At 41.5% G+C, this 21773-nt stretch overlaps 2 protein-coding genes across 2 annotated transcripts; both read left to right on the forward strand.

Annotated features, from left to right (window-relative positions):
- The first annotated feature begins 84 nt into the window (after nt 1-84).
- Nucleotides 85-2346, forward strand: LOC128749852 (glucose-induced degradation protein 8-B homolog). The gene is made up of 5 exons (XM_053849806.1): nt 85-293; nt 597-726; nt 802-998; nt 1190-1387; nt 1529-2346. Exons 2-5 carry the CDS (start codon nt 609-611, stop codon nt 1700-1702), a joined length of 687 nt encoding a protein of 228 aa, XP_053705781.1. The 5' UTR covers nt 85-293; nt 597-608; the 3' UTR covers nt 1703-2346.
- A 1136-nt stretch (nt 2347-3482) lies between these two features.
- Nucleotides 3483-12385, forward strand: LOC128749644 (solute carrier family 17 member 9-like). The gene is made up of 13 exons (XM_053849441.1): nt 3483-3790; nt 4057-4254; nt 4679-4818; nt 4895-4994; nt 5079-5209; nt 5280-5376; nt 7977-8073; nt 8608-8695; nt 8781-8815; nt 8887-9002; nt 10907-10962; nt 11082-11111; nt 11397-12385. The coding sequence occupies exons 1-13, from the start codon at nt 3687-3689 to the stop codon at nt 11573-11575; spliced, it is 1371 nt and encodes a 456-aa protein (XP_053705416.1). The 5' UTR covers nt 3483-3686; the 3' UTR covers nt 11576-12385.
- Nucleotides 12386-21773: the final 9388 nt, after the last annotated feature.

Below are 21773 nucleotides of genomic sequence, written 5' to 3' on the forward strand. Positions count from 1 at the left end.
GGAGTCATTAATATGGGTGAAAATAAATTATGATTTATTACTCTGCTTGCAATGGAGACTCGTGTAGCTCTAATAGCTATTTTTAATTTCATAACGGGAGGGAAAGTCCATGAATCGTTTTGTTTTTCGTACTTCGAAATAAATCCTCGCAAAAATCTTCCGCAATTCTTTCAATGGACTGCAGGGGGCAGCACGTGCATGTGAATTTGTAAGCACGCGACGTCAGCATCGAAGAAGAAGAAGGACCGCTTCTCCGTTTGCTAGCTACTGCTGGGAAGTAGCGACTAAAACAGGTTTGTCATTAAATGTGCTTTAATTTTCACATTAGGTCGTCGAACTCCACAATGTTCGATAAACGAGGAAACGCATCAACGTTCCGGGGGTGTTTCGATTGCTAGGATTGAGCAAAATTATCTGAAGATACGTTTGTTTTGGTTCCTGCTGATTGAAAGTCAGGCCTCGGTGTTGTGTTTTCGTCTGAGGCCTCATCTTGTTCCCGGCTACCTTGTTGATCGAACATCGCCGTTTTGACGGCGTTCAAAATGTTTTATGACAGTAGCTTTGCATGGTGACGAACCCTGAAATATCTCCTGCAGGATACTGTCAACATGAGTTATGCAGAGAAGCCGGACGACATAACGAGGGAGGAGTGGATGGACAAACTGAACAATGTGCACATTCAGAGGGCTGATATGAACAGGCTCATCATGAATTACCTTGTCACAGGTGAGGAGTGACGTTCAGTCGTCGTCTCAACGTCTTTCAGTCTTTCAGATAAGGATCATTTCGTTTGTTTGACAGAGGGATTCAAAGAGGCTGCAGAGAAGTTCAGGATGGAGTCTGGGATTGAGCCCAGTGTGGACCTGGATTCACTGGATGAGCGAATTAAAATCAGAGAGATGATCCTGAAGGGACAGATCCAGGATGCAATCGCTCTGATTAACAGTCTTCATCCTGAGCTGCTCGACACCAACCGTTATCTCTACTTTCACCTTCAGGTAAAAATTCTTCTTCGTCCTTTAGTGACATAAAAACACAGCTATTAAAATGGAATCTTCATCTATGCACTGAGTCTCAAATAGTTGGGATTATCTTTGTCTAGATATAGTTCTGTAATGTCAATATGAATGATTATTTTCCACTGCTGTAGAAATTCATTCATGTGTTTGTCTTTATCATTTATATACAGCAACAGCATCTTATTGAGCTGATTCGTTTGAGGGAGACCGAGGCTGCTCTTGAATTTGCTCAGTCTCAGTTGGCAGAGCAGGGCGAGGAGAGCCGAGAGTGTCTCACTGAGATGGAGCGGACACTGGCCCTGCTCGCCTTTGACAACCCGGAAGAGTCACCATTTGGAGATCTGCTCAACATGATGCAACGGCAAAAGGTAAAGTTAGTTGCATCGGAAATTCAGGTGTTAATTCATGACTGGAGTACTGTATTTTGAAGATCAGCTATAACTGATCTTGGAGTTTAAGGGTCGTGATGTAGTGTGTCTGATACTGTGGATTGGTCTCTTCACCTGCAGGTATGGAGCGAGGTGAACCAGTCTGTGTTGGACTATGAAAACAGAGAATCCACACCCAAGCTGGCCAAACTTCTGAAGCTCCTGCTTTGGGCTCAAAATGAACTCGACCAAAAGAAAGTGAAGTATCCCAAAATGACCGACCTGAGCAAGGGAACTATTGAAGACCCCAAATAAGACCAATGTTGAACACAGAGAGAACAGAGAGTTACAGAATGGACACATTTCCTTTATCTATTTATATCCCAAGAAACTGACTCATAAATCGATAGTACAACCTTTTTTGTAAGGGTTGTTTTTTTGATACTTAGGGGTTTAGAAGGTGCAAACTGGATTGATGGCATTTCAAAAAATACCTTTCACACTAGATTAACATGCAGACCTTCCTTATCATTTTGCTATTGTATGTGTAAATTTGTATTTTTTTTCTTTTTGCATATTTCAGATTCACTAGTTTTTCTGTCTGTTGGCAGGGAAAGTTGGCTTAGGAATGTGTGAATTAAGCCTAAATTAGGCTACTTTTTGTGTGACCACTTTGAATGGGCTCGGAATGCTGTCCAGGGAAAGTCTGCACTGCTTTTTAAATGGTTTTCATCGCTAACACGAGATATACTTATTTCAGCTAAATGTCATCAGCTTGTACTTTGCGTGGTAGTCAAACAAAATAACTCGGAATGTTTCAACTACTGTGAAGTTCATCATGTCACCATTATATGACGGTAAACAAAGTGAAACGGCAAGATTTATTAGAGAACGTGTGCTGTGACTGTATAAGCTTAAAGTCAACAATATCATAAATGTTAATAATATACATCTATATTCACAGACACTTTGGTTTGAGTATTTTCGTGTATGACATCAGCAGGTCTTTCGAGAAAATTTGATGTTTTCTTTTCATGATTTTACAATAAAATTATTTTAAACCTGGGAAACGACATCCCTGTTCGATCTGCCTGGTGTTTTTTTTTTTTCTCCGTGTAGGTGTTGAAGCAGTTGTGAGGAAAACCTCAATCTATGTAAGGTGAAATTGGCAGGATGCTAACTTACCAATGAAAAGAGGTACAACTACAGTAGACCATTTTTCCTTGTTGGATTTCTTAAAAATTATGAATGTAATGAAGAAAAAAACATTTTGAAATGATTGAAATTTGGTGAAAGATAAAGATCAGTCATGTGACGCATCCAATTTCATAGGAAAGGCTGTGCTGAAAGTCCTTGACCTGACAAGCACCCCATCAGTAGTGAGGTACCAGAAACAAAGGTCACAGTGGACTACGTTGAAAACAAAACATTGATTTCATTCAACGAATCCTGTGACTAATTCCCAGTTATAAAGTACATGATGCCGCTACAGTTAATGTCTTTCATTTGGAGCTTCATTAGTTTTATTTAATGTATGGTTGCTAGGCCAAAGGAAATGAAAAACAAGCGGAGAAAGAGAGACAAATGTGGTGCTTTCTAGGGTCAAATGGCATCAAGGAGAGCAAAGGAAAGTTGTGTTCTTTTGTTTGGTAAGAAATTCTAGAGGTCATGAATTCAATGTCCCCTAAACATACAAGGGGTGTTTCACAGTGCCAAGCTCAAGGTCAAATATCTGACCTTTCTTGAGGACGATTTAGGGTTGTTGTTTGAAGGCCGTGCACGCGATGGCATATAATGAATGCATTACTATGTCATTATCCGGTATTTATGCGACATTAATGTGAAAGCCAGAGCATTTTTGGCCGGCAGAAAGCTGATGCTCCTGCAGCATATTGCAGAGTCATGACTCGGGCAGAAGCACCGCCCGGCGTCTCCTGTGATGCAGTGAAGAGGGAATCAGCTGACTGGACTCTCGAGACCGGTTCTGAGGGAAAACACCAATCCACTTCCTGGTTGCCCCTAGCGGCCGCAGAGAGAACTGCGCGGAGATTGCGAGCAGAAACTGACACGTGGATTAACTCCTCCTTTACATCAGGACAACAGACTGGCTCTTCCAGCAGCGGTTCCGCCACCGGACCCGTGATCTGCTCGGGTCATCCTTTCACCTCTCCGTGCCACGTTTCGAGCCATGATTGTTCCAACTCTTTCAGGAATGTTTGTGGACGTTTCCGCGTCCGTGTGATTACGGGGAAGAAAGTGAACAGGCGGGTGTGGAGAGAAGAAGTCGTTACCTCGTTGAATGGCCGTGATCCAAAAATATGGCAAGAGCTTCAGCCCTGACTTGGTCTGTCACAAGGAAAACCATCCGCCGGACAAGAAGTGGCCGGACACCAACTGGACAAGGTGAGAAATATAGGCGGCTTCTTGAGCCAAGTTCTTATGTGAATCGAAACTGCGCGTAGTTTCACGCCCATAGATGAGTTTCACGGCTCAGTTTGACCCAGATTATTCTTCACATTCAAACTACTTCCTGAGCTGTAAGTCAAAGATGAAGATGAGCTTTATCCTTCTCAAATGACTTGGAGTTGAGCTCTTGCTTTTGTTTGTCTATAACCTCATTTGTGAACCTTAAATTTGGCTGTTTATTGACTCAAGCTCTCCACTTTCAGACCTGTTGCCAGAGTATGGACTTTGGTGCTTCTCCTTGGAACCTGCCTGCTCTACTGCGCCCGCGTGGCGATGCCCATCTGCGCCGTCAGCCTGGCCGAGCAGTTCGGATGGAACAAGAAAGAGTCGGGCATGGTGCTGGGCAGCTTCTTCTGGGGTTACTGCTTCACCCAAGTTCTTGGAGGCTACGTCAGCGACCGGTGAGGGGGTAGTCACGGCGGAACAAATCCTCCTTTGTGATTCACTTTCAAGGGTGTTTTCTTGATACCAAACATTCCCCGTGATGTCAGGTTCCTCTTCACCGTTTTTCCTGTTCTGTCAGAATTCAGGAGATTCATGTTGACGATGTCGAAGACATGAGCCAACTCTTTAACTGTTAGAAATCCAATGAAAAAGATAGGAATGAAGGGACACTTTTCAAGAAGTGGCACTCTATAGTTGAACTGCAATGACCAGTCAACTATAATTCTAAAAGGAGACAGGTCGACGATCAAAATAGTCATTGGTTTCCGCCTTATTCTAGAGAGTTATTGAAGGTTATTTATCTGAACTACTCTTGGGAATTTAATTTGTGGCTTATCTTGATCCTTTTACTGACAGATTATGATCCACTTTTCTCTCCAGAGTGGGCGGTGAGAAGGTTCTCTTGCTGTCTGCTGCAGCCTGGGGGTCGATGACTGCTTTCACTCCCGTCCTGGCCCATTTCTGCTCCCAGCCCATCATCTCCATGACCCTGGCGCGCTTCCTCATGGGGCTGTTGCAAGGTTGGACCCTTCCTTTCGTCTTCTAAAGTCGCCTCCTTACATCCCATCCTTGAGCATGTTGATTTGTTTTGGGCAGGAGTTCATTATCCCTCTCTGGCGAGTCTGTGCTCCCAGAAGGTTGTGGAGAGTGAGCGGGGCTTCCTCATGAGCACTGTGGGTAGTGGCTCTTATCTGGGGTGAGTCTTATGTAATTGCTGTGTTTAGATGCCTGAGCTTGTCTTCATTTCGCAATGCTTAAAATGACATGTCTCCTTTGCTAGAACGCTAGTGATTGGAGGGGCTGGCTCCCTCATGCTGGACCTGTACGGCTGGGAGAGTGTCTTCTACGTGCCTGGTCTCCTCTCTGTCCTGTGGGCGTACTTCATGTGGAAATATTTGCTGAAAGGAGAAGGTTCGGTTTTGATGGGCCGCCTGTGTCACCGCATGATTTGCATGTAACGCTGGCTGGTGTGTGTGTGCAGGACCCATCATTACCCTGGAGTCTCTGGGAAGCGGCGCAGGACAGTCCAAGCTCACCAAGCGCCACTGGCTCCGGCTCCTCAGGCAGCCCGCAGTCTGGTGGGTTTATGATACTTGACAAATAGACTTGTTCAAATGTGTGAAAGTTTGTCGCGGCAAGATTGATTGAAACTACAATTTTTCTCAAATCTGAATGAGCTAATATTTGTTTTAAAGTCAACCTGGAAGGGAACTGGCTCATTCTAAGTAACAGGTGCAGACTTTTTTTTTTCTTAGTGTTGCCTTTTTTGCTTATATGACCTTAAAAAAGGTGTAAATCTCTATCAGTATCAGCAACATTTTGTGTTATTATTGTGACAGAGTTTTATGGGCATAAAACTGTCTTCCATTTCTCGTTGGAACTGGGCAATTCCCAGCTCCGACCACAGGATGAAAAAGGTGGGACAGTCCTTTACAATCCAAGATGGCCACTTGGAGTGTGAAGAATGGGAAGAGCGCCTGTAATATTGCATATATTTGAGTTCTAACTATTTTTCTATATTTCTCTTAATCAGTTCAATACATGCTATTGTTTGATGCATATCTGTTATGTTTCATGCTGTGTATGGGAACGAAAATGCTAACAATGGCTACCACTTGCCTGGTTGATGCATGCACACTTCTGAAGTAATGACGTATTAGAAATTATACTTTTCTTAAAAAAAATATATATATATATATATAAAAAAAAAAATATATATATATATATATATATATATATATATATATATATATGTGCAGGACTGTCTCAGAAAATTAGAATATTGTGATAAAGTTCTTTATTTTCTGTAATGCAATTTAAAAAACTAAAATGTCATACATTCTGGATTCATTACAAATCAACTGAAATATTGCAAGCCTTTTATTATTTTAATATTGCTGATTATGGCTTACAGCTTAAGAGAACAAAAAAATCCTATCTCAAAATATTAGAATATTTCCTCAGACCAAGTGAAAAAATGTAAAACAGCAAAAAAAACAAATTCAATCATTTGAAAATTCCCATTAATGCACTCAGTACTTGGTTGGGAATCCTTTCGCACGGATTACTGCATCAATGCGGCGTGGCATGGAGGCAATCAACCTGTGGCATTGCTGAGGTGTTATGGATGCCCAGGATGCTTCAATAGCGGCCTTTAGCTCAATTGCACTGTTGGGTCTGGTGTCTTTCAGCTTCTTCTTCACAATACTCCACAAATTCTCAATGGGGTTCAGGTCAGGGGAATTGGCAGGCCAATCCAGGACAGTAATGCCATGGTCAGTACATCAGTGACTGGTGGTTTTGGCACTGTGGGTCCAGGTATCAAAAGCCACTGTTCACAGACGTGTCCGAGAAATGGGCTACAATAGCCTTATTCCCATGGTCAAGCCACTTCTGAAGTCTTGCGTCTGACTTGGGCTATGGAAAAGAAGCACTGGAAAGTTGCAGAGTGGCCCAAAGTCCTCTTTTCAGACAAAAGCAAGTTTTGTATTTCATATGGAAGTCAAGGCGCCAGAGTCTGGAGAAAGGCTGGAGAGGAGCAAAATCCAAGTTGCTTGAAATCCAGTGTGAAGTTCCCACAGTCAGCAATGGTTTGAGGAGCCATGTCAGCTGCTGGTGTTGGTCCACTGTGTTTCATCAAGTCCAGAATAGATGAATGTGTTTACCAAGAGATTTTAAAGCAATGCAGGCTTCCGTCTGCTGAAAAGCTCTATGGCGATGATGATTTCATTTTCCAGCATGATCTGGCACCTGCCCACAGTGCCAAAACCACCAGTCACAGATGTACTGACCATGGCATTACTGTCCTGGATTGGCCTGCCAATTCCCCTGACCTGAACCCCATTGAGAATTTGTGGAGTATTGTGAAGAAGAAGCTGAAAGACACCAGGCCCAACAGTGCAATTGAGCTAAAGGCCGCTATTGAAGCATCCTGGGCATCCATAACACCTCAGCAATGCCACAGGCTGGTTGCCTCCATGCCACGCCGCATTGATGCAGTAATCCAGGCAAAAGGATTCCCAACCAAGTACTGAGTGCATTAATGGGAATTTTCAAATGATTGAATTTGTTTTTTTTGCTGTTGTACATTTTTTCACTTGGTCTGAGGAAATATTCTAATATTTTGAGATAGGATTTTTTTGTTCTCTTAAGCTGTAAGCCATAATCAGCAATATTAAAATAATAAAAGGCTTGCAATATTTCAGTTGATTTGTAATGAATCCAGAATGTATGACATTTTAGTTTTTTAAATTGCATTACAGAAAATAAAGAACTTTATCACAATATTCTAATTTTCTGAGACAGTCCTGTATATATATATATATATATATATATATATATATATATATATATATATATATATATATATGTAGTGTAAGGGCATATTTTTTGTCATGAAATTAGACAAATTTAGATTAAAAAAAACATGTTTAGTTATGTTGGTGCCAATTGTATTTGGGAGAATTGGTAAAAGTGTCAGGTTTATATTTCCATCTAAAACATTTATTATGTAGTTCACAATACTTCAATCAACATTTTTTACTTCATTCTGAGATGTTCTAGAACTTAAATGGATCCAAATGCAGTGGTGTCACAGAAGGCAATTTTTGTGTCTACAGATTATAATGGAAATTGTTAAGAATGCTGTAATTTTCATCTTTTTTTTGGTCCTCATCAGTGCTGTCATCGTCACACACCTTTGCACGGCGAGTACCTTCTTCACACTCTTGTCGTGGCTGCCGACATTCTTTAAGGACACGTTCCCTGATGCCAAGGTATCAGTGACATGCTTCATAGTCAAAAATGAAAGGTTGGGTTGTAACACTGTTGTGCATACATCATTAAATCACTAAAAAAGATCAAAAGTATTCCATTCATTAATTAAAATGAAATGACATTAAAACCTAATCTCTATTCAGACTCTGCACTGTTAACTGTAGCTGGTTGTTTAACTTTTTACTCACTGTTTGATTTGCCCCCGGATAAAACCTCTTTGTTGCCTTTTTCATTCATAACTGTAACACATTAACCATTTCTGTATTAAAATAAAACTTCTTACTTCAACATTTTTTTAGCTTGTATTTTTATTTACTATTCTGCTAATTATTAAGGCGAGATAAATGCTGAGTAAAGGCCGACAAATAGATATTATAAAGCATTAAATCTTGACAAAGTCATTTCTATTTATCCATTTTCATATCATATCATTTAGTGCTCTTTTATCAGATTACAGTTTCCTCTGCAGCCACATGATATCACACTGACCCTGGTCAAGTTCATTAACGCCCACCATGTCTGAATCCCTGCAGGGTTGGGTGTTTAATGTCATTCCCTGGCTGGTGGCCATTCCCTCGTCCCTCTTCAGCGGCTGCCTGTCCGACCACCTCATCAGCCAAGGTAATATGTGCGGAAGTGTGCATGGCTAATGTTGCTCATGTCGAGAGTCCATCATGGTGTAACTGTGTGTTCTTGCTCCTGGAAGGCTACGACACGGCCTCCGTGAGGAAGCTAATGCAGGTAATAAACTGCTGTTTGTTTTGAGTTATGACATGTGTACATAGGATCCTGACATTTTGTTTGCCTCCTAGTTCTTTTCCATGGGTGTTTGCAGTGTGTTTACCCTCCTCCTGTGTGGTAATATAACCTTCCCCTGGGCTGTCGCCTTTGTGTCCGCCGTCATGGGCCTCACCACCTTCAGTCACAGGTACAAAGTCTGCCAGTGGTTTTCCATTCTGGGATGATATAAGGGCCACATTATATATATCATGATTCATATTTTTCATGATCATCAATTCAAATTATTTCAGTTAGAGCTTATTATTGTATATATTTGACTTGTAGCTATTTTTTCTATTTCTTAATCAGTTCAATACATACTGTTGTTGACGCATATATGTAGAAATGTTTCTGTAGTGTCATTTTATATGTTCATGCTATGTATGTGTGTTCAAGGAGCACAATACATGTATTAATATTAATATTTTTCATGGTCATCTATTCAAATTATTTCAGTTAGATCCACCCCATTTGAATGATTATAAAATTCCCTGGCCTTTTCTCTTTCTAGTTCTAGTCGAAAATGGATTCATATTATCATTCTTAATATATTCATTGATATTATTTATTAATATTGTTAATATATTTTAATTTATTTTTTTTCGATTTCTGTAAAAACTGTTTATAAATCCACAATTATGCCTTTTATAAATAGATTTATTTTTTTAATATTCCAAGTGCAATAAGCTCAAAATGACAATGGCAGCAGCGCCGCATAACGACTAGAACGCACACATTTGAAACGTGAAGAAGATGTCACTCTGCAGGTAGTGAATGAGAAAGCCTTCAAAACATTGGTAAATGCAAAGTAAAGCTTCTAGTCACATGACCGGATGTGCCAAGGATGTTGAAAGCCAGCTTGCTTAGTCTATTTTGGAGTGTTTTATTGTTTACAAACAAACAAAGAAACAGAGCCCTGATGCATAACTTGTGTTGCTGTGTGACTGGTGGAGTTATAAGTATGAGTGATTAACTATTGTAAACGTTTTTAATACATTTAAATGTCTTCCAAACTATACTGAATGTATCGTGTTTCATCCAGCTTCTGTAAATATGTAATCGTGACAGGAAAATGCCAGACTATATGATCAGTTTTCACAGTGCACGCAAATGAATGCAAAGAGCAGGAGGAGTGTGAGGCCAGAAAAGTGGTAACTGTCAGGTCGTGACCACAAGTATGATGAAGTGTTCTCTGAGGAGCGGAACACAGCAGCCACTGTGCTCTTACGCTGTCATTTTGTTTTACTGGAAGCAGTTGTTTCTGTTCAACGAAGAGCATTTATGACATCATAGTCTCACAGAGATGTCCTTAAGTTTAGGTGGACACCCTTAAAACTTCTATTCCATGACTTGCCAGCATGTCTTTAAGTGGTTAGTACACATTTATTGGGAAGTGAAAGCAGCACGATAAACATCAGTTCTCATCATCAGTCTAAGCTACTGATATCCGAACTTCTGGATAAAAATGACTTGAATTATATCCCACAAATGTAAATAATTGTCTTGCCATTTGCTCTGCATGTATGTATTTCATTGTATTTTAAGGAAGGATTGTTTCATAGGAATCATATTGGATATTTGTGGCAATAATACGACTGAAAATTGTTTCACTCTGTTGAGTAATTCTGTGCTCTGTGTTCAACTGTCACAACCAACCATGAAAATAAGGAACAAAATTCAAATCAAAGTTGTGAATCCTTCCCCCCGCCATTTTGCTGCGCTCCACTAGGGGGCAGCAGAGACCACAGATGTAACGAATGAACGACAATAAATGTAAATTTTAAACCTGCTACTAGTGTATTAGAGGGTATCAGTCGATGATGTAGCAGTATTACTTATTGTTGACCTCTTAGCTGTGGCTCATGTCAATACATTCCCAATGCATTTCAACAGTCAACTGACCATGTATAGCAGCAGAACTTCAAAGTAAGCTTTTTGGGGAGTTGTATATTCTCAACATGCAGCTGGGATTTGTTCATATTAATAAGCGTTGTTCATCAAGTGCTGTGAGGATTGTACTTATCAATTAAACTGACTGCTTCTTTGCTGCAGCGGCGTGTCCACAAACGTCCAAGATCTCGCCCCGTCTTGTGCCGGAGCTTTGTTTGGTGAGTACAAAAACATCATGAAATAATCATCAATACAGAACGCTGATTTATCATTCACTGAAACGCCTCTGAATAATTCACATCCCTGTTAAATTTAATATGTTGCGCTTGACTTGCAGGTGTTATGAACACATGCGGAGCCTTCTCAGGTGAGTCGTGGGAACTTCTGTCAGACATCTGCCATAAATCTTTAACAAGCATCTGCAAAAATCACTTCCCTTTGACGGAGCGATTTGGTGGGTTCATTAAAACACCTTTGTGAGTTTCGACGGCGCCAAACCGCCAATCACTCCGACGCCTCGGTGCGATGGATTATTCATCAAAAATGGGACTTTGTCTGATGAATATTAAAGACAAAAAAGCGCACAGTTTAAGTTGCATATTTAAAATGGGGCGCCTTTTTCACCAGTTTTTGTGTGTGTTTTTACTCCTAGGGGTCCTCATGGTGTACTTCTCAGGGTACCTGATCGAGGCCACTAACTCGTGGTCGTCCGTGTTTGCCCTCATCACCTCCGTCAATCTCCTCGGCCTCCTCATCTTCCTGGCGTTCGCCGAAGCCCGCCGCGTGGACATCGACTCCAGCAAGACTCGACACCACAACATCCACATCTAAAGGACGACTTCAGCTCACCCCACCTTTGTCAGCATTCACACTGTTGTACAAATTCAGCCATTATACCTGGAGGAGAATTGCACTGCTGGAGCAACATGGAGGAGGAGGAGGAGACGTCTGACTGAATCATCAGCGCGAGAGAGACTGAGTGACACATCATTATCCTCCCACTAATTCCCTTGAAGGCAGCACAGTGTCCTGTGCGTTTACCCTCTATAGCCCTCATCGCCGTGGTTACTAATTTATCTCACTGTTACACCTTCGAGGTCATTTACTCTGCGTGAGTATTTGTATTTAATGTAAGTCACATGAATTATTTTTCACCCTGTTTTTGGGGAATGTTTTTTACAGCTCCGCAGGAGATTCGTGTTGCTTATGCACAAAGAATGCAGAACTGTTTAATCCCAGAATGGGGTGCAAATATTTGAATTGTAGCAAAAGCTTAAACATTTTTTGCTTTTTTTTTAATCTATGCATTCTTTATTTTTGTGCCTTGCTGAACATGTTTTTTTATGTTTCATGTTGTATATTTCGATACTGATTTCAGAAGTCGTATTGTGTTACATTTCCCTGCGCAAACAAATGCAGATTTGACCTTATTTCATTTATGTCACTGATGTCATCCTTTGCATGTGTACAGCTTTTGTTACATTTTTCCCCGCGAAATGTACATATTTATATGATTCCAAAAAGAACGGATTTCTGTACGCAAACTTTTTTTATAGAGTTATTTGTATCTTAAAGCCTGCTTTAAAATAAAATATATATTTTGACAGCATTGACGGGTGTGTACATTCAGCTTTTGGCCACATGGAGGCAGCACTGCGTCGTGACTGTGACGGGCAACGTTTCTTCAAACGTCAGCTTTAAAAAGCGAACACAAACGCTTTGAAAATACAAAATGACGACCGCTGTAACATTATAAAAACGTACATATGCTATGCTAATATGCTTTTGTGCAGCTGGTAGCCCAAAACGGTTTTTATAAATTGTCAAAAATTAACTAAAATTGCAGTGAAATCCACTGTAGGAATGTAAATAAAATGAAAATCCAGTAACTCCCAATTCATTTAATGAAAAAAAAAGATTCAGAGCACTAATTCCAGGGGCATTACATTATATAATGTGATGTCACTACCAAAACAAATGCATGATGAAAGAGACTGAATGAGTTAGACTCTGATGTTTAAGACGATGGGTAATGATTCAACAAATGTTTTATGACTCTGGTGTCAAATATTAAAATTCAATTAATCACCGTCAATTATACATTCAATTCTATTTATTTATTTTAACCGAATCAAGTGGCATCTTGGAGTAATTTGTCCCAATAGATAATATTTTTTTATTATCATATCGAGTCAAAACTATGTTTTTAAAAGTTCTAAAAATTACACAAATTGTGTGTTCACAATTTGTGCGGATCAGAAACCAAAATAGTTTCAATGAAATCATCAAAAGTCTGGGTCTGATTCACTTATTTGTCCTGCTACCATGAACCACTTCATTAGTTGTTTTTTCAAATCCTATTGTTTCACTTGAACTGGTGCTACTGTGTTAATCTTAGCTTAGAGGCGGAGATCAGTACAAAGCAAGATTTAAAAAAAACTTTAACAGCAATTTTTTCAAAGAGTTCTCTTCTGTAACTAAGATTCTATTACAAAGTCTTGCACCCTATAGCTAGAGAGTGAGGAGTGAGGTGCAAAGTTGGTTCTGGTCTCTCTATAGGCCCAGATCTCCAGCAAGACGTATTTGGTGGCACCATATGGCAGGACGCTGTGTGCCATGTTGGCTATTTGGCACTGCCCACGTGTGAACGGACAGACGCTAGTCAACCCAACCCACTCGTTCTCGTGGGACAGAACAGCTCCGGTCGCCATGGCGACTGATGGCTCAACGGATGAAAAGGAGGGGTCCGAGTCGATCAACTCTGCAAAGTTTGACTCCCCGAGTCCAGATGAAACAGCGGTGAGGAGGTGATCCGCCAACTCGCCGCGACATAAACTCGTGTGAATCCGAAGTGGACATGAGGCGCTTGCTGTATTGAATTAGCCCAGATGAAAGGGCGTGAAAAAGGGTGGCCCCCTCCCCCAGCTTGTCCACTGGACTATCCCGGTAAAAGCCGCTTCACTCGAGAGCAAAAGATACATGTAAATGAAATAGCCTCATTAATTAGTAATTAACATCAAGTTAATGACATTTCGCTGTGTCGTCTCCTTCTTTTCTGTCTCTCCGGCACCTGATCTGAATGCTAATTAGCGGGAAGCTAAACTGCCATATAGGGCCACCTCATAATATAGTGGCCCAGCTGAAGAGTGGTCATTGTGTGGGGAGGATTAATGACTTTGTAGTAATAGATCAGGAGGCTTTATGAGCGCGGCCACCCTTAGAGACTTGTGCTGCTGGTGAGGGCCATTGACAGGCTTTATGTGCTAATTGCGCTGCGCCTGTTAATGTTCAGCCATCCCAGGTGAATTGAAGCTCTTTAAAGAATCCTCGTCTTCAAAAATGTATCAGCGCTGGAGAGTGCACATATCATTCGGTAAAGTTGAGCCTTTAACTTTTCAAATAGTCGGCCTCCATTCGGAGCAATGGAAGTGGGATCAGACGGATTCAAGTTGCGGCTTCTTGTGATGCCTTCAATTTGGAAGCGACGGAGGTCACGGTTTGCTGGCGGCGACGCCGACGGCGCGCTTTGCAAGTGCCTGTGGTGACAGTATGTCATTTACAGTACCGGCAGGGAATCACTCAAGTGGAACGCACTACGAAATGATTTGAGGTGGCATCTATGTTCATCCTTTTTTTTCTGCTCAGTCGTCTCCACCCTGCCTGCGCTCTCTTCTTCGCCTCACTAAAGAAATAATGTTAAAAAGTTAAGCCAGAAACTATATAGAACTGACACGCTCAGCACACGCCGGAGTCAGGACTGAATATGTTGGTTTTTGTCAATTAAAGCCCATCAGCTGTTTGCCTCATGTGCGACATATGGCCTGTGTTAAGTCTGCAGACCAAATGGAGCAGCTATTGAGAGGGGCAATATTTTAATAGAACCCAGAGGGACGCGACCCACACCTGCGCAGTCATAACATAAACCCAGATCCCTGGCAAGATGAGGACAGCACTGGGTGAGGGCACACGTGGGTGACAGTGAAGGCCTGACATGGACTCCACAGCCCTGAGAATGGGTTCAACATTTGCACAGATTTCCTGCACCTAAAGCCAAAATTATATTTTTATCTTTTTAAAACATCAATTCTTCATTGTGTTGATGCTTTGTGTACATCATTAGCAAGTGTTTAAGCTTGAGTATCTTCTGTATATAAATGTATATCCAGATATATTGGGACCTATTATGCCAGTTACTGTACTAGCACCACTGTGATAAAATGATGATAAAAAATACACTTCATTGCATTCACAGATAACAAATCAGTGACAAAATAATGAAAATATTCTTGCAGAACATAAACAACATGCAATATAAAGTTCATAATTCAAAACAAAACATTTTATTGGCAAACTTTAAACCAACACCATGACTTCACAACAGCCATGTTCTTTCTGTGCTAAAGGTTGTTTTTGTTTTCAGTCCTTCCCCAGTTACAAGTGTAAATAATAAATATTTTTTTCAAAAGCAAAATGTAACTTGGCCTTCAGCAGAGAGCTTTAGAGGCTCATTTTTACTGATGATTTTTAAAGATTAAAGTTATTTGTGAGAAAGTAACATGCTTGATAAGGAAAGCCAACAGCAAATTCAAACAAAAATAATTCAAAATCTTGTGGCTTCTCGCCAAAAACACATTTCTCCATATTCAAAGCGCCAGTGGGCCACATGTGGGAGTTTATCTGCATTACCTGGCCCACGAGGTTGATGAGAAACTATGAAATGTCCCTGTTTTTTAATGCATCTGTCAGCCTGTTGCCATGCCACTTGACAGAGGTCTGTGATCTCTCAGTGCTTTTAGTTATTTTAAAGACATAAAAAATAAAATAGTGCCCCAAAAGTAACGTAAATGCTTTGTTTATAATAACATAAAAAAACACAACTGTTTGCCGGATTGCCTGGTTCCTTACTAGTCCAGTGATAACATTACGTCACCATGACCTTGCGTGTGTGTTGGTCACACACAAAATTAAATCAATAAATAAATCACGTCAAATTTCAAGTTCTGTGTTAACAGTGAGGGGGTTGAACGGAAAAACTGGATGAGAAAAGGTCAGTTAGTATTATTATCATTGTTTTCAGATTAGCCTGTCATGTAGGACAGTGTTTTTGTTAGTTTACATCCGACGCCATTTTAATTCACACATTACTAAAACACTGCACAGCAACATATATTACGGATATGCATGTAGCAATACGATTTAAAACCTCTTATTTACTATTATTGGGCACTTTTAGCAACATGCTAATTCATGCAAACACCAAATCATTTTCTTGTGACCAAACCGTTTGGATGCATACTACTTATTTAGTAGTTTTCCAGCAGAAGTATGTCGTATTTTGTAAGTTTAGTGTGTATAAATCACACAAATCATTGTGTTGAAGTTAGTACAGTAATCCAGATAGATTGATTCATGGCGTCGATTTAATCAGAACACTTTGTGTAAAAGTATGACCCAATTAGAATGCAATAATAGCCAGTGGTAATGACACGGCTTCGGTGAGGAAATAACCTTAAGGGATTTAAATGTTAGTCAATAGTTTTAATGATGTGCGGCATTGTGTTTGTGTATGCGTGTGAGGAGGTTAAATACCCCACCCTCCAGCGCTCAGCCCCCCCGCCCCCCTCATCTGTTTCAGTTCTCCCCAGCTTCACATGGCTCACATCTCCATCACTACCAGATTTCCCCCCTTTTTTCCTGCTTGCTCTTTACTAAAGTTTGGCTGTCAATCAGCAGTGGCCTCGGGCAACAGGCACTGATGAAAAGGCCCCTGAGACAAGGAGACCCAAATTAGATTTCAATAAGGACGTTGAATATTCATATCAGCCAACATCTAAAGGTAAATGCTTTTTATCTCGGCGCACAAATATCACTTGTGTGCATTGCCGGGTCCTGGCGCTCTGGTTCTACACTGTTGTCTCCCCCAGCCCGGTCTGGCCCCGGCCCCGGCCTCGGCTCCACCGCGCCCTCCGGGGGATGCAGCGGAATAATGATGATGCCGCTACAAAGGAGAAAAGGAGTTATAATGAATGTTTATACTAAAGGGACCCAATAGAAAGGGCATCCGTACTAAGTATTCAGTAATTAGTATTTAGCAGAAGTTGATCACACACACACACACACACACACACACACACACGCACGCACACGCCACACGATCATTTGCCGTGCAAACTTTAGACAGGGGAACCTCCCTTGACAGCAGCAGTCATAACACAGTTCCAGTCCACGTGTCAACATGCTTACTTTAGTTCCTGTAATTGAATTCACTTTCACTAATCTGTCAGCTGAATTCAGCACCTGATTTTCCTGCGCGCGCGCGTCATCTTAATTACCTCAACAAGTGTTCCCCGCACCTGTTTTTTTCTCCCCGTCTTTGGATGACACGTATTAAAAGATATCTTCTAAAAGGCCATCATCTCTGGCGTCGCCTAAAGAGATAACCATCACTTCCGTCTTGGCTGGGATGGAAATGCGCGGGGATGGATGTGGGGTGTGGGTAGATGGCCCCAGGCGCTTCTCTCCACAGCGTCCTCTTCGCTCTGGAACACTCTATGAACACCGTCCCGTGACGAGACCAAAGGACGGCGACGCGGCCTCTATTTGAAGTAAGATGGGACGGTCCAAGTCCGTGTCAGATCCCATCAACTATTAAGCATGAAAACCCGGTCATGTAACCGTTGTTCCCAACTCTGCTAAAGTTTATACAAAGAAGCCTTTTCTCTTTGCTCTTATTTCTCCCACCGCTTCTCTTAACCTCCCCCCGCCCCGCTTCCTTACAACATGATGGTCAGTCCATTGCCAAGCAATCTGTTCTGTGATGTTGTTCGCACCTCTATTGAGCCAAAAAGGAAGGAAAAAAATCCATGACAAGATACAATGACTTGCCCAGGTGGTGTGATTCACTGGTCTCTTGGTCTTACAAGAGAGAGCCGCCAACCGAGGTATGTGTGTGTATGAGTTTCTACAGTATATGATGGTGTGTTTTCCTCGGGCTCTGTTGTGTGGTGCTGTGATGCCGAGTGTCACCCTGGTCCAGCCTGAGCCCTCCAGCCACGGTAACCAGCTGCGAAACTGACAGGTTTGTCTCCTGCACTCACCTACACGCTTTCTTCAGCACACACACACACACATATTGAGACACACAAATAGACACTATCATGGCCTTAGGTTTAAGCACACATGCACATGCTAACTCTCCCCTGCCCCACATCTACACACACTCACACAAGCTGCAGGCACCCGCACTCTACAAACAACAGCCTCAACCAAATTTACTTACAGGAACACACGGTTGTTTAGCTGAAATACACACACACACACACACACAAATGTATGCATAGCACAAAGCGTTTAAACTATCTTTAACACTACTTTTTACATAAACAGTTCTCGACATGCTAAAGGTGTGGAGCAGAGGCGCAGCTTCCAAACAGCTGAAAACATTCACAAATAATGGTGTTAGATCATTTAAGGAATTTATTTTGGAAAGACCACCATCTTGTTTATATGAGAGGTGAGTGTGGGGTAAAAACAAAGCTCTGACTTGCTCTAAATGCAGTGTAAACAATAAATTCCATCATTCCCTTTGTACACAAAGTAGTAGGGTAGGGTTCTGTTTTCAGTCTCGAGTTGGACCCAGTTTCACCCTCAAAGTCCACATCAAAGTCAGGACATGACATGGACTCCAGTGGCTTTCATTGACCTGCATTATAATTATGACTTTGGAGAGCGCTAATTTCAAAGCAAAATATCAGCGACACCATCATGTGATAGGTTTCAATAAAATATAACTGTTTTAACCTGGAAATGAATCATAGTTTTGTACCATTTTACTTCATCCCTGCCTCTGATATTATTCATCCAACATGTCCACTGAGATTTCTGACTCTTGAGTCTCACCTTTGCTGCTGCTCTTCTGTCACAGATCAACCCTGTCCGTCTCCTCAAACCATTCCACCCTGCCCGCACTCTCCTTGTCACCTCCCTGCTGAGGCATTTTCGATGATAAACCACCTAATTTGACTCCTATTGTAGCATCTTAATTCTCACCAATATTGTCAACAAGCTAAACTAGACTCTGGAACACTGATAAACAGCCAAACACGAACAGACTAAAGCAGAAAATTATTTGGCTTTCAGGTGACACTGAAAGAGACGATATAAATGGCAGCCATTGTTCAGTGCTTCCTGACCAATCTCCCATGAGTACTGCGTAAGTAGCTACCAGACACACTTGCACACGTGTGCGTTCTTTGCGGCACAGGTCAGCGAGGACACACAACACTGCCACAAGCGTTTTAACTTGTGGCGCATCCAGGAAAAGCTGATGAGTTACCCCTCGGGAAAGGCTTCCTTCGGCGGTGACCTCCCCCCACCGCCGCACACACACGCCAGGCATACACCAACCAAAACACACACATGGACTTTGACACGGTAGTGAATGATGCCATGTGTATCCAGGTGTCTGGCTGAGTGTAGCACCCTTCACATGTCACAACGACAGAAATCAGCGCTGTGACCAGAAAGTCTGGCGGCGTGTGTGTGTGTGTGTGGCTGCTTGTTCCTAGAGGGTGAGGGTGAGAAAAACAAGCGAGAAAGCAGCAAAACAAGTTAAGACACAATGAAGAAAGCCACACTGACACCTGTTTCCCCCGGTGTGGAGGTGCACCTCAGACACCTCCCCTTCATCCTGATGAAGTCCAACCACCTCATCACCTGTTCATACCTCACACCAGCATACCACTTCCTGTACACACAGTCAGACTTTTTTTTGGGGTTCAGTTATGTGGCCAGATGTCCAAGTTGACTTAGCGCTTAAGGCGTTTGACTGGATGAAACGGCGCGTTGGCTGCGGGTAAAGAGGGATTAAAACAGGGCCCGAGGCACTTGTGTTATATTGAAAACATCCTGGGCTGCTTTGTATGGAGATTTGCATACATTGGGTCTGTGCAGCGATGGCCCATCTGCTGAAGGGCATTGTCCCCAAACAACAAAGTGTGTTTAAATATTTCACATCGACTGGGACAGACAGACAGACAGGAGCGGAGGCCCGGTGAGAGGGAAGATGGAGAGGGTTCAGAAAGGAACCCGGGAGTTTGGCATCTCTTTGATATTGAGCTGCTGCTGAATAACACCATGATTTAGAAAAGCACTGGGAGAGTGCTCATTTCCCACACAGTAGATGGCAGAAGCATTACGGAACCCGACAAACTTAAGTGACAAAAGCACTTGTTTTTCATGTAAGTCAATGTCGGCATGATTGTGGACTGTTGCGCTACAATATGGGCATGAAGGAAGCAATACTTTGTGACCAACAAAGTCACAATTGAAATATTTCTCTTTCTCTTTCTCTTCTCTAGACTTATCCAACATCGAGGCAGCCACGTGGTCTCCCCAAGCATCATCCACTCTGCATCCACAAATGAAGTAGTGGCCAGCTGAGCAAAAAGGTCATGATTCCTCTCTTCATTTACTGGGAAACTGATGTGTAATATCCAGTATGGTTGTCTTGATCTCACAGCTCTAACCTGTTCACATATCCATGTTTAATCCTGTCATCCACATACAGGATTTGCCATTATAGAGGTTAAATAACATCTGCATTCAACCCTTAGAAATAATAACAGTAAAAATGTTGCCATAAGCCTGAACAAAATCTGACAATTTCAATACTAATTTTGTATAAATCAATTTGCAAATAAGCATTTGCTGGTCTGTTGACACAAACCAAAACCAATCAGTGTGTTTGAGCGTCTGCTGTCGACAGCTCCACACTGCAGTTAAAGCACACAGGAATGTTTGAACGCACAATGCCATTTGGAAACTTTTTTTAACAAGCTGTCCACTGTCGAGCAGAGCCGCTCCTGGACAAATATATTCAACTGTACTTAGAAGTAGCCAAATGTCTCTGATACGCCCAAGTGTAGCGGCAAAAAAAATCATTACATTTCAAAGCCTGTCAAATATTTTGTGTGCGCCGTTCCCACACACACATCAATGGAACCATCAGCCTGTCGATTCACACAACCTGGACAAACCTGTAATATCATTTAAATACGCCCACAGTTTCTGTCCCTCATGCGTCCACCTCGGAGGCCTGAGAAAATAGAGTCATCTACGAGACTGGAATGAAATCCAAGCATTACCTTAAGTATTAGTTTTAAAAATTCTGTTTCGGGTCCACTACTCTGTAATAACACTGTAACCACACTTTTGAGCATCACCTTTTTGGCTTACGATGCGGCCACATATTTCAAAAGTCATTCTAGTGTTAACATCAGGTGGATTGATGCGGCGAGTCATGAGCAATGGAGGGATTTTTTAAAACTTTCCTTGAAGTCTGTTACTTTGTAGACTTAAGGGAAGCATTGACCTATAGAGTCACATTTTATTAAACTTTAAAAATAAAAGTAGTAATAAGTAAAAAGTTTATAAAAACAAATAAGATAAAAGTTTTGAATAAAAAAAAAAAAAAACAGCTTTTCGCTCCATTTTCCAGGGGCAATTCAAGCAAGAAATGGATGCTTTTTCTCCAGTCGTCTTGGAAAAATAAATGAAAAATTGCAGATGAAGCTCTAGCAATATTTAATTTAATTCTGCCTGAGAATTTATTTGCCATTATGCTATCAGACAAGCAGAGAAATCCCAGAGATCAAACCCTTCTTGGCAGAGGGTAGAGAATCAAATCACAAAAAACGTATTGCAATGTAGTGTTATTTTTAATGAAGAGAATCAAACCAAAACTCGCCTTGTATCGTGTACTTTGTTACTCTGACACTCGCTGGAGAAATAAAGCTTTTTAACACCCCGATCAAAGTCATTTTTAATCCAACATTATGGCATTAATATCAACATGTATGGTATGTGAAATGAACTGCTGAAGCCATTGACAGTGTTGATTAAATTAAACTGGTTCTGATCCAGCATAAAGACATCATCCATCTCGAGTGCAGCCTTTATATTGTATTAACACTATAACTCTGGATCCCGGTGACATTTAATGGCACTGTAAAATTTGATAATTACTCTA

The sequence above is a fragment of the Synchiropus splendidus genome, chromosome 18 (genome assembly GCF_027744825.2).
Source record: "Synchiropus splendidus isolate RoL2022-P1 chromosome 18, RoL_Sspl_1.0, whole genome shotgun sequence".
Lineage (NCBI taxonomy): Eukaryota > Metazoa > Chordata > Actinopteri > Syngnathiformes > Callionymidae > Synchiropus > Synchiropus splendidus.

Excerpts from the sequence above, each read along its gene's own strand:
- LOC128749644 (XM_053849441.1), top strand. The coding sequence starts at position 3,687 with ATGGCCGTGATCCAAAAATATGGCAAGAGCTTCAGCCCTGACTTGGTC. Across the intron at positions 5,377-7,976 it reads CTCAGGCAGCCCGCAGTCTG|TGCTGTCATCGTCACACACC; the intron begins GTGGGTTTATGA and ends GGTCCTCATCAG. Across the intron at positions 8,696-8,780 it reads CGACCACCTCATCAGCCAAG|GCTACGACACGGCCTCCGTG; the intron begins GTAATATGTGCG and ends TGCTCCTGGAAG.
- LOC128749852 (XM_053849806.1), top strand. The coding sequence starts at position 609 with ATGAGTTATGCAGAGAAGCCGGACGACATAACGAGGGAGGAGTGGATG. Across the intron at positions 999-1,189 it reads ATCTCTACTTTCACCTTCAG|CAACAGCATCTTATTGAGCT; the intron begins GTAAAAATTCTT and ends ATTTATATACAG. Across the intron at positions 1,388-1,528 it reads ACATGATGCAACGGCAAAAG|GTATGGAGCGAGGTGAACCA; the intron begins GTAAAGTTAGTT and ends CTTCACCTGCAG.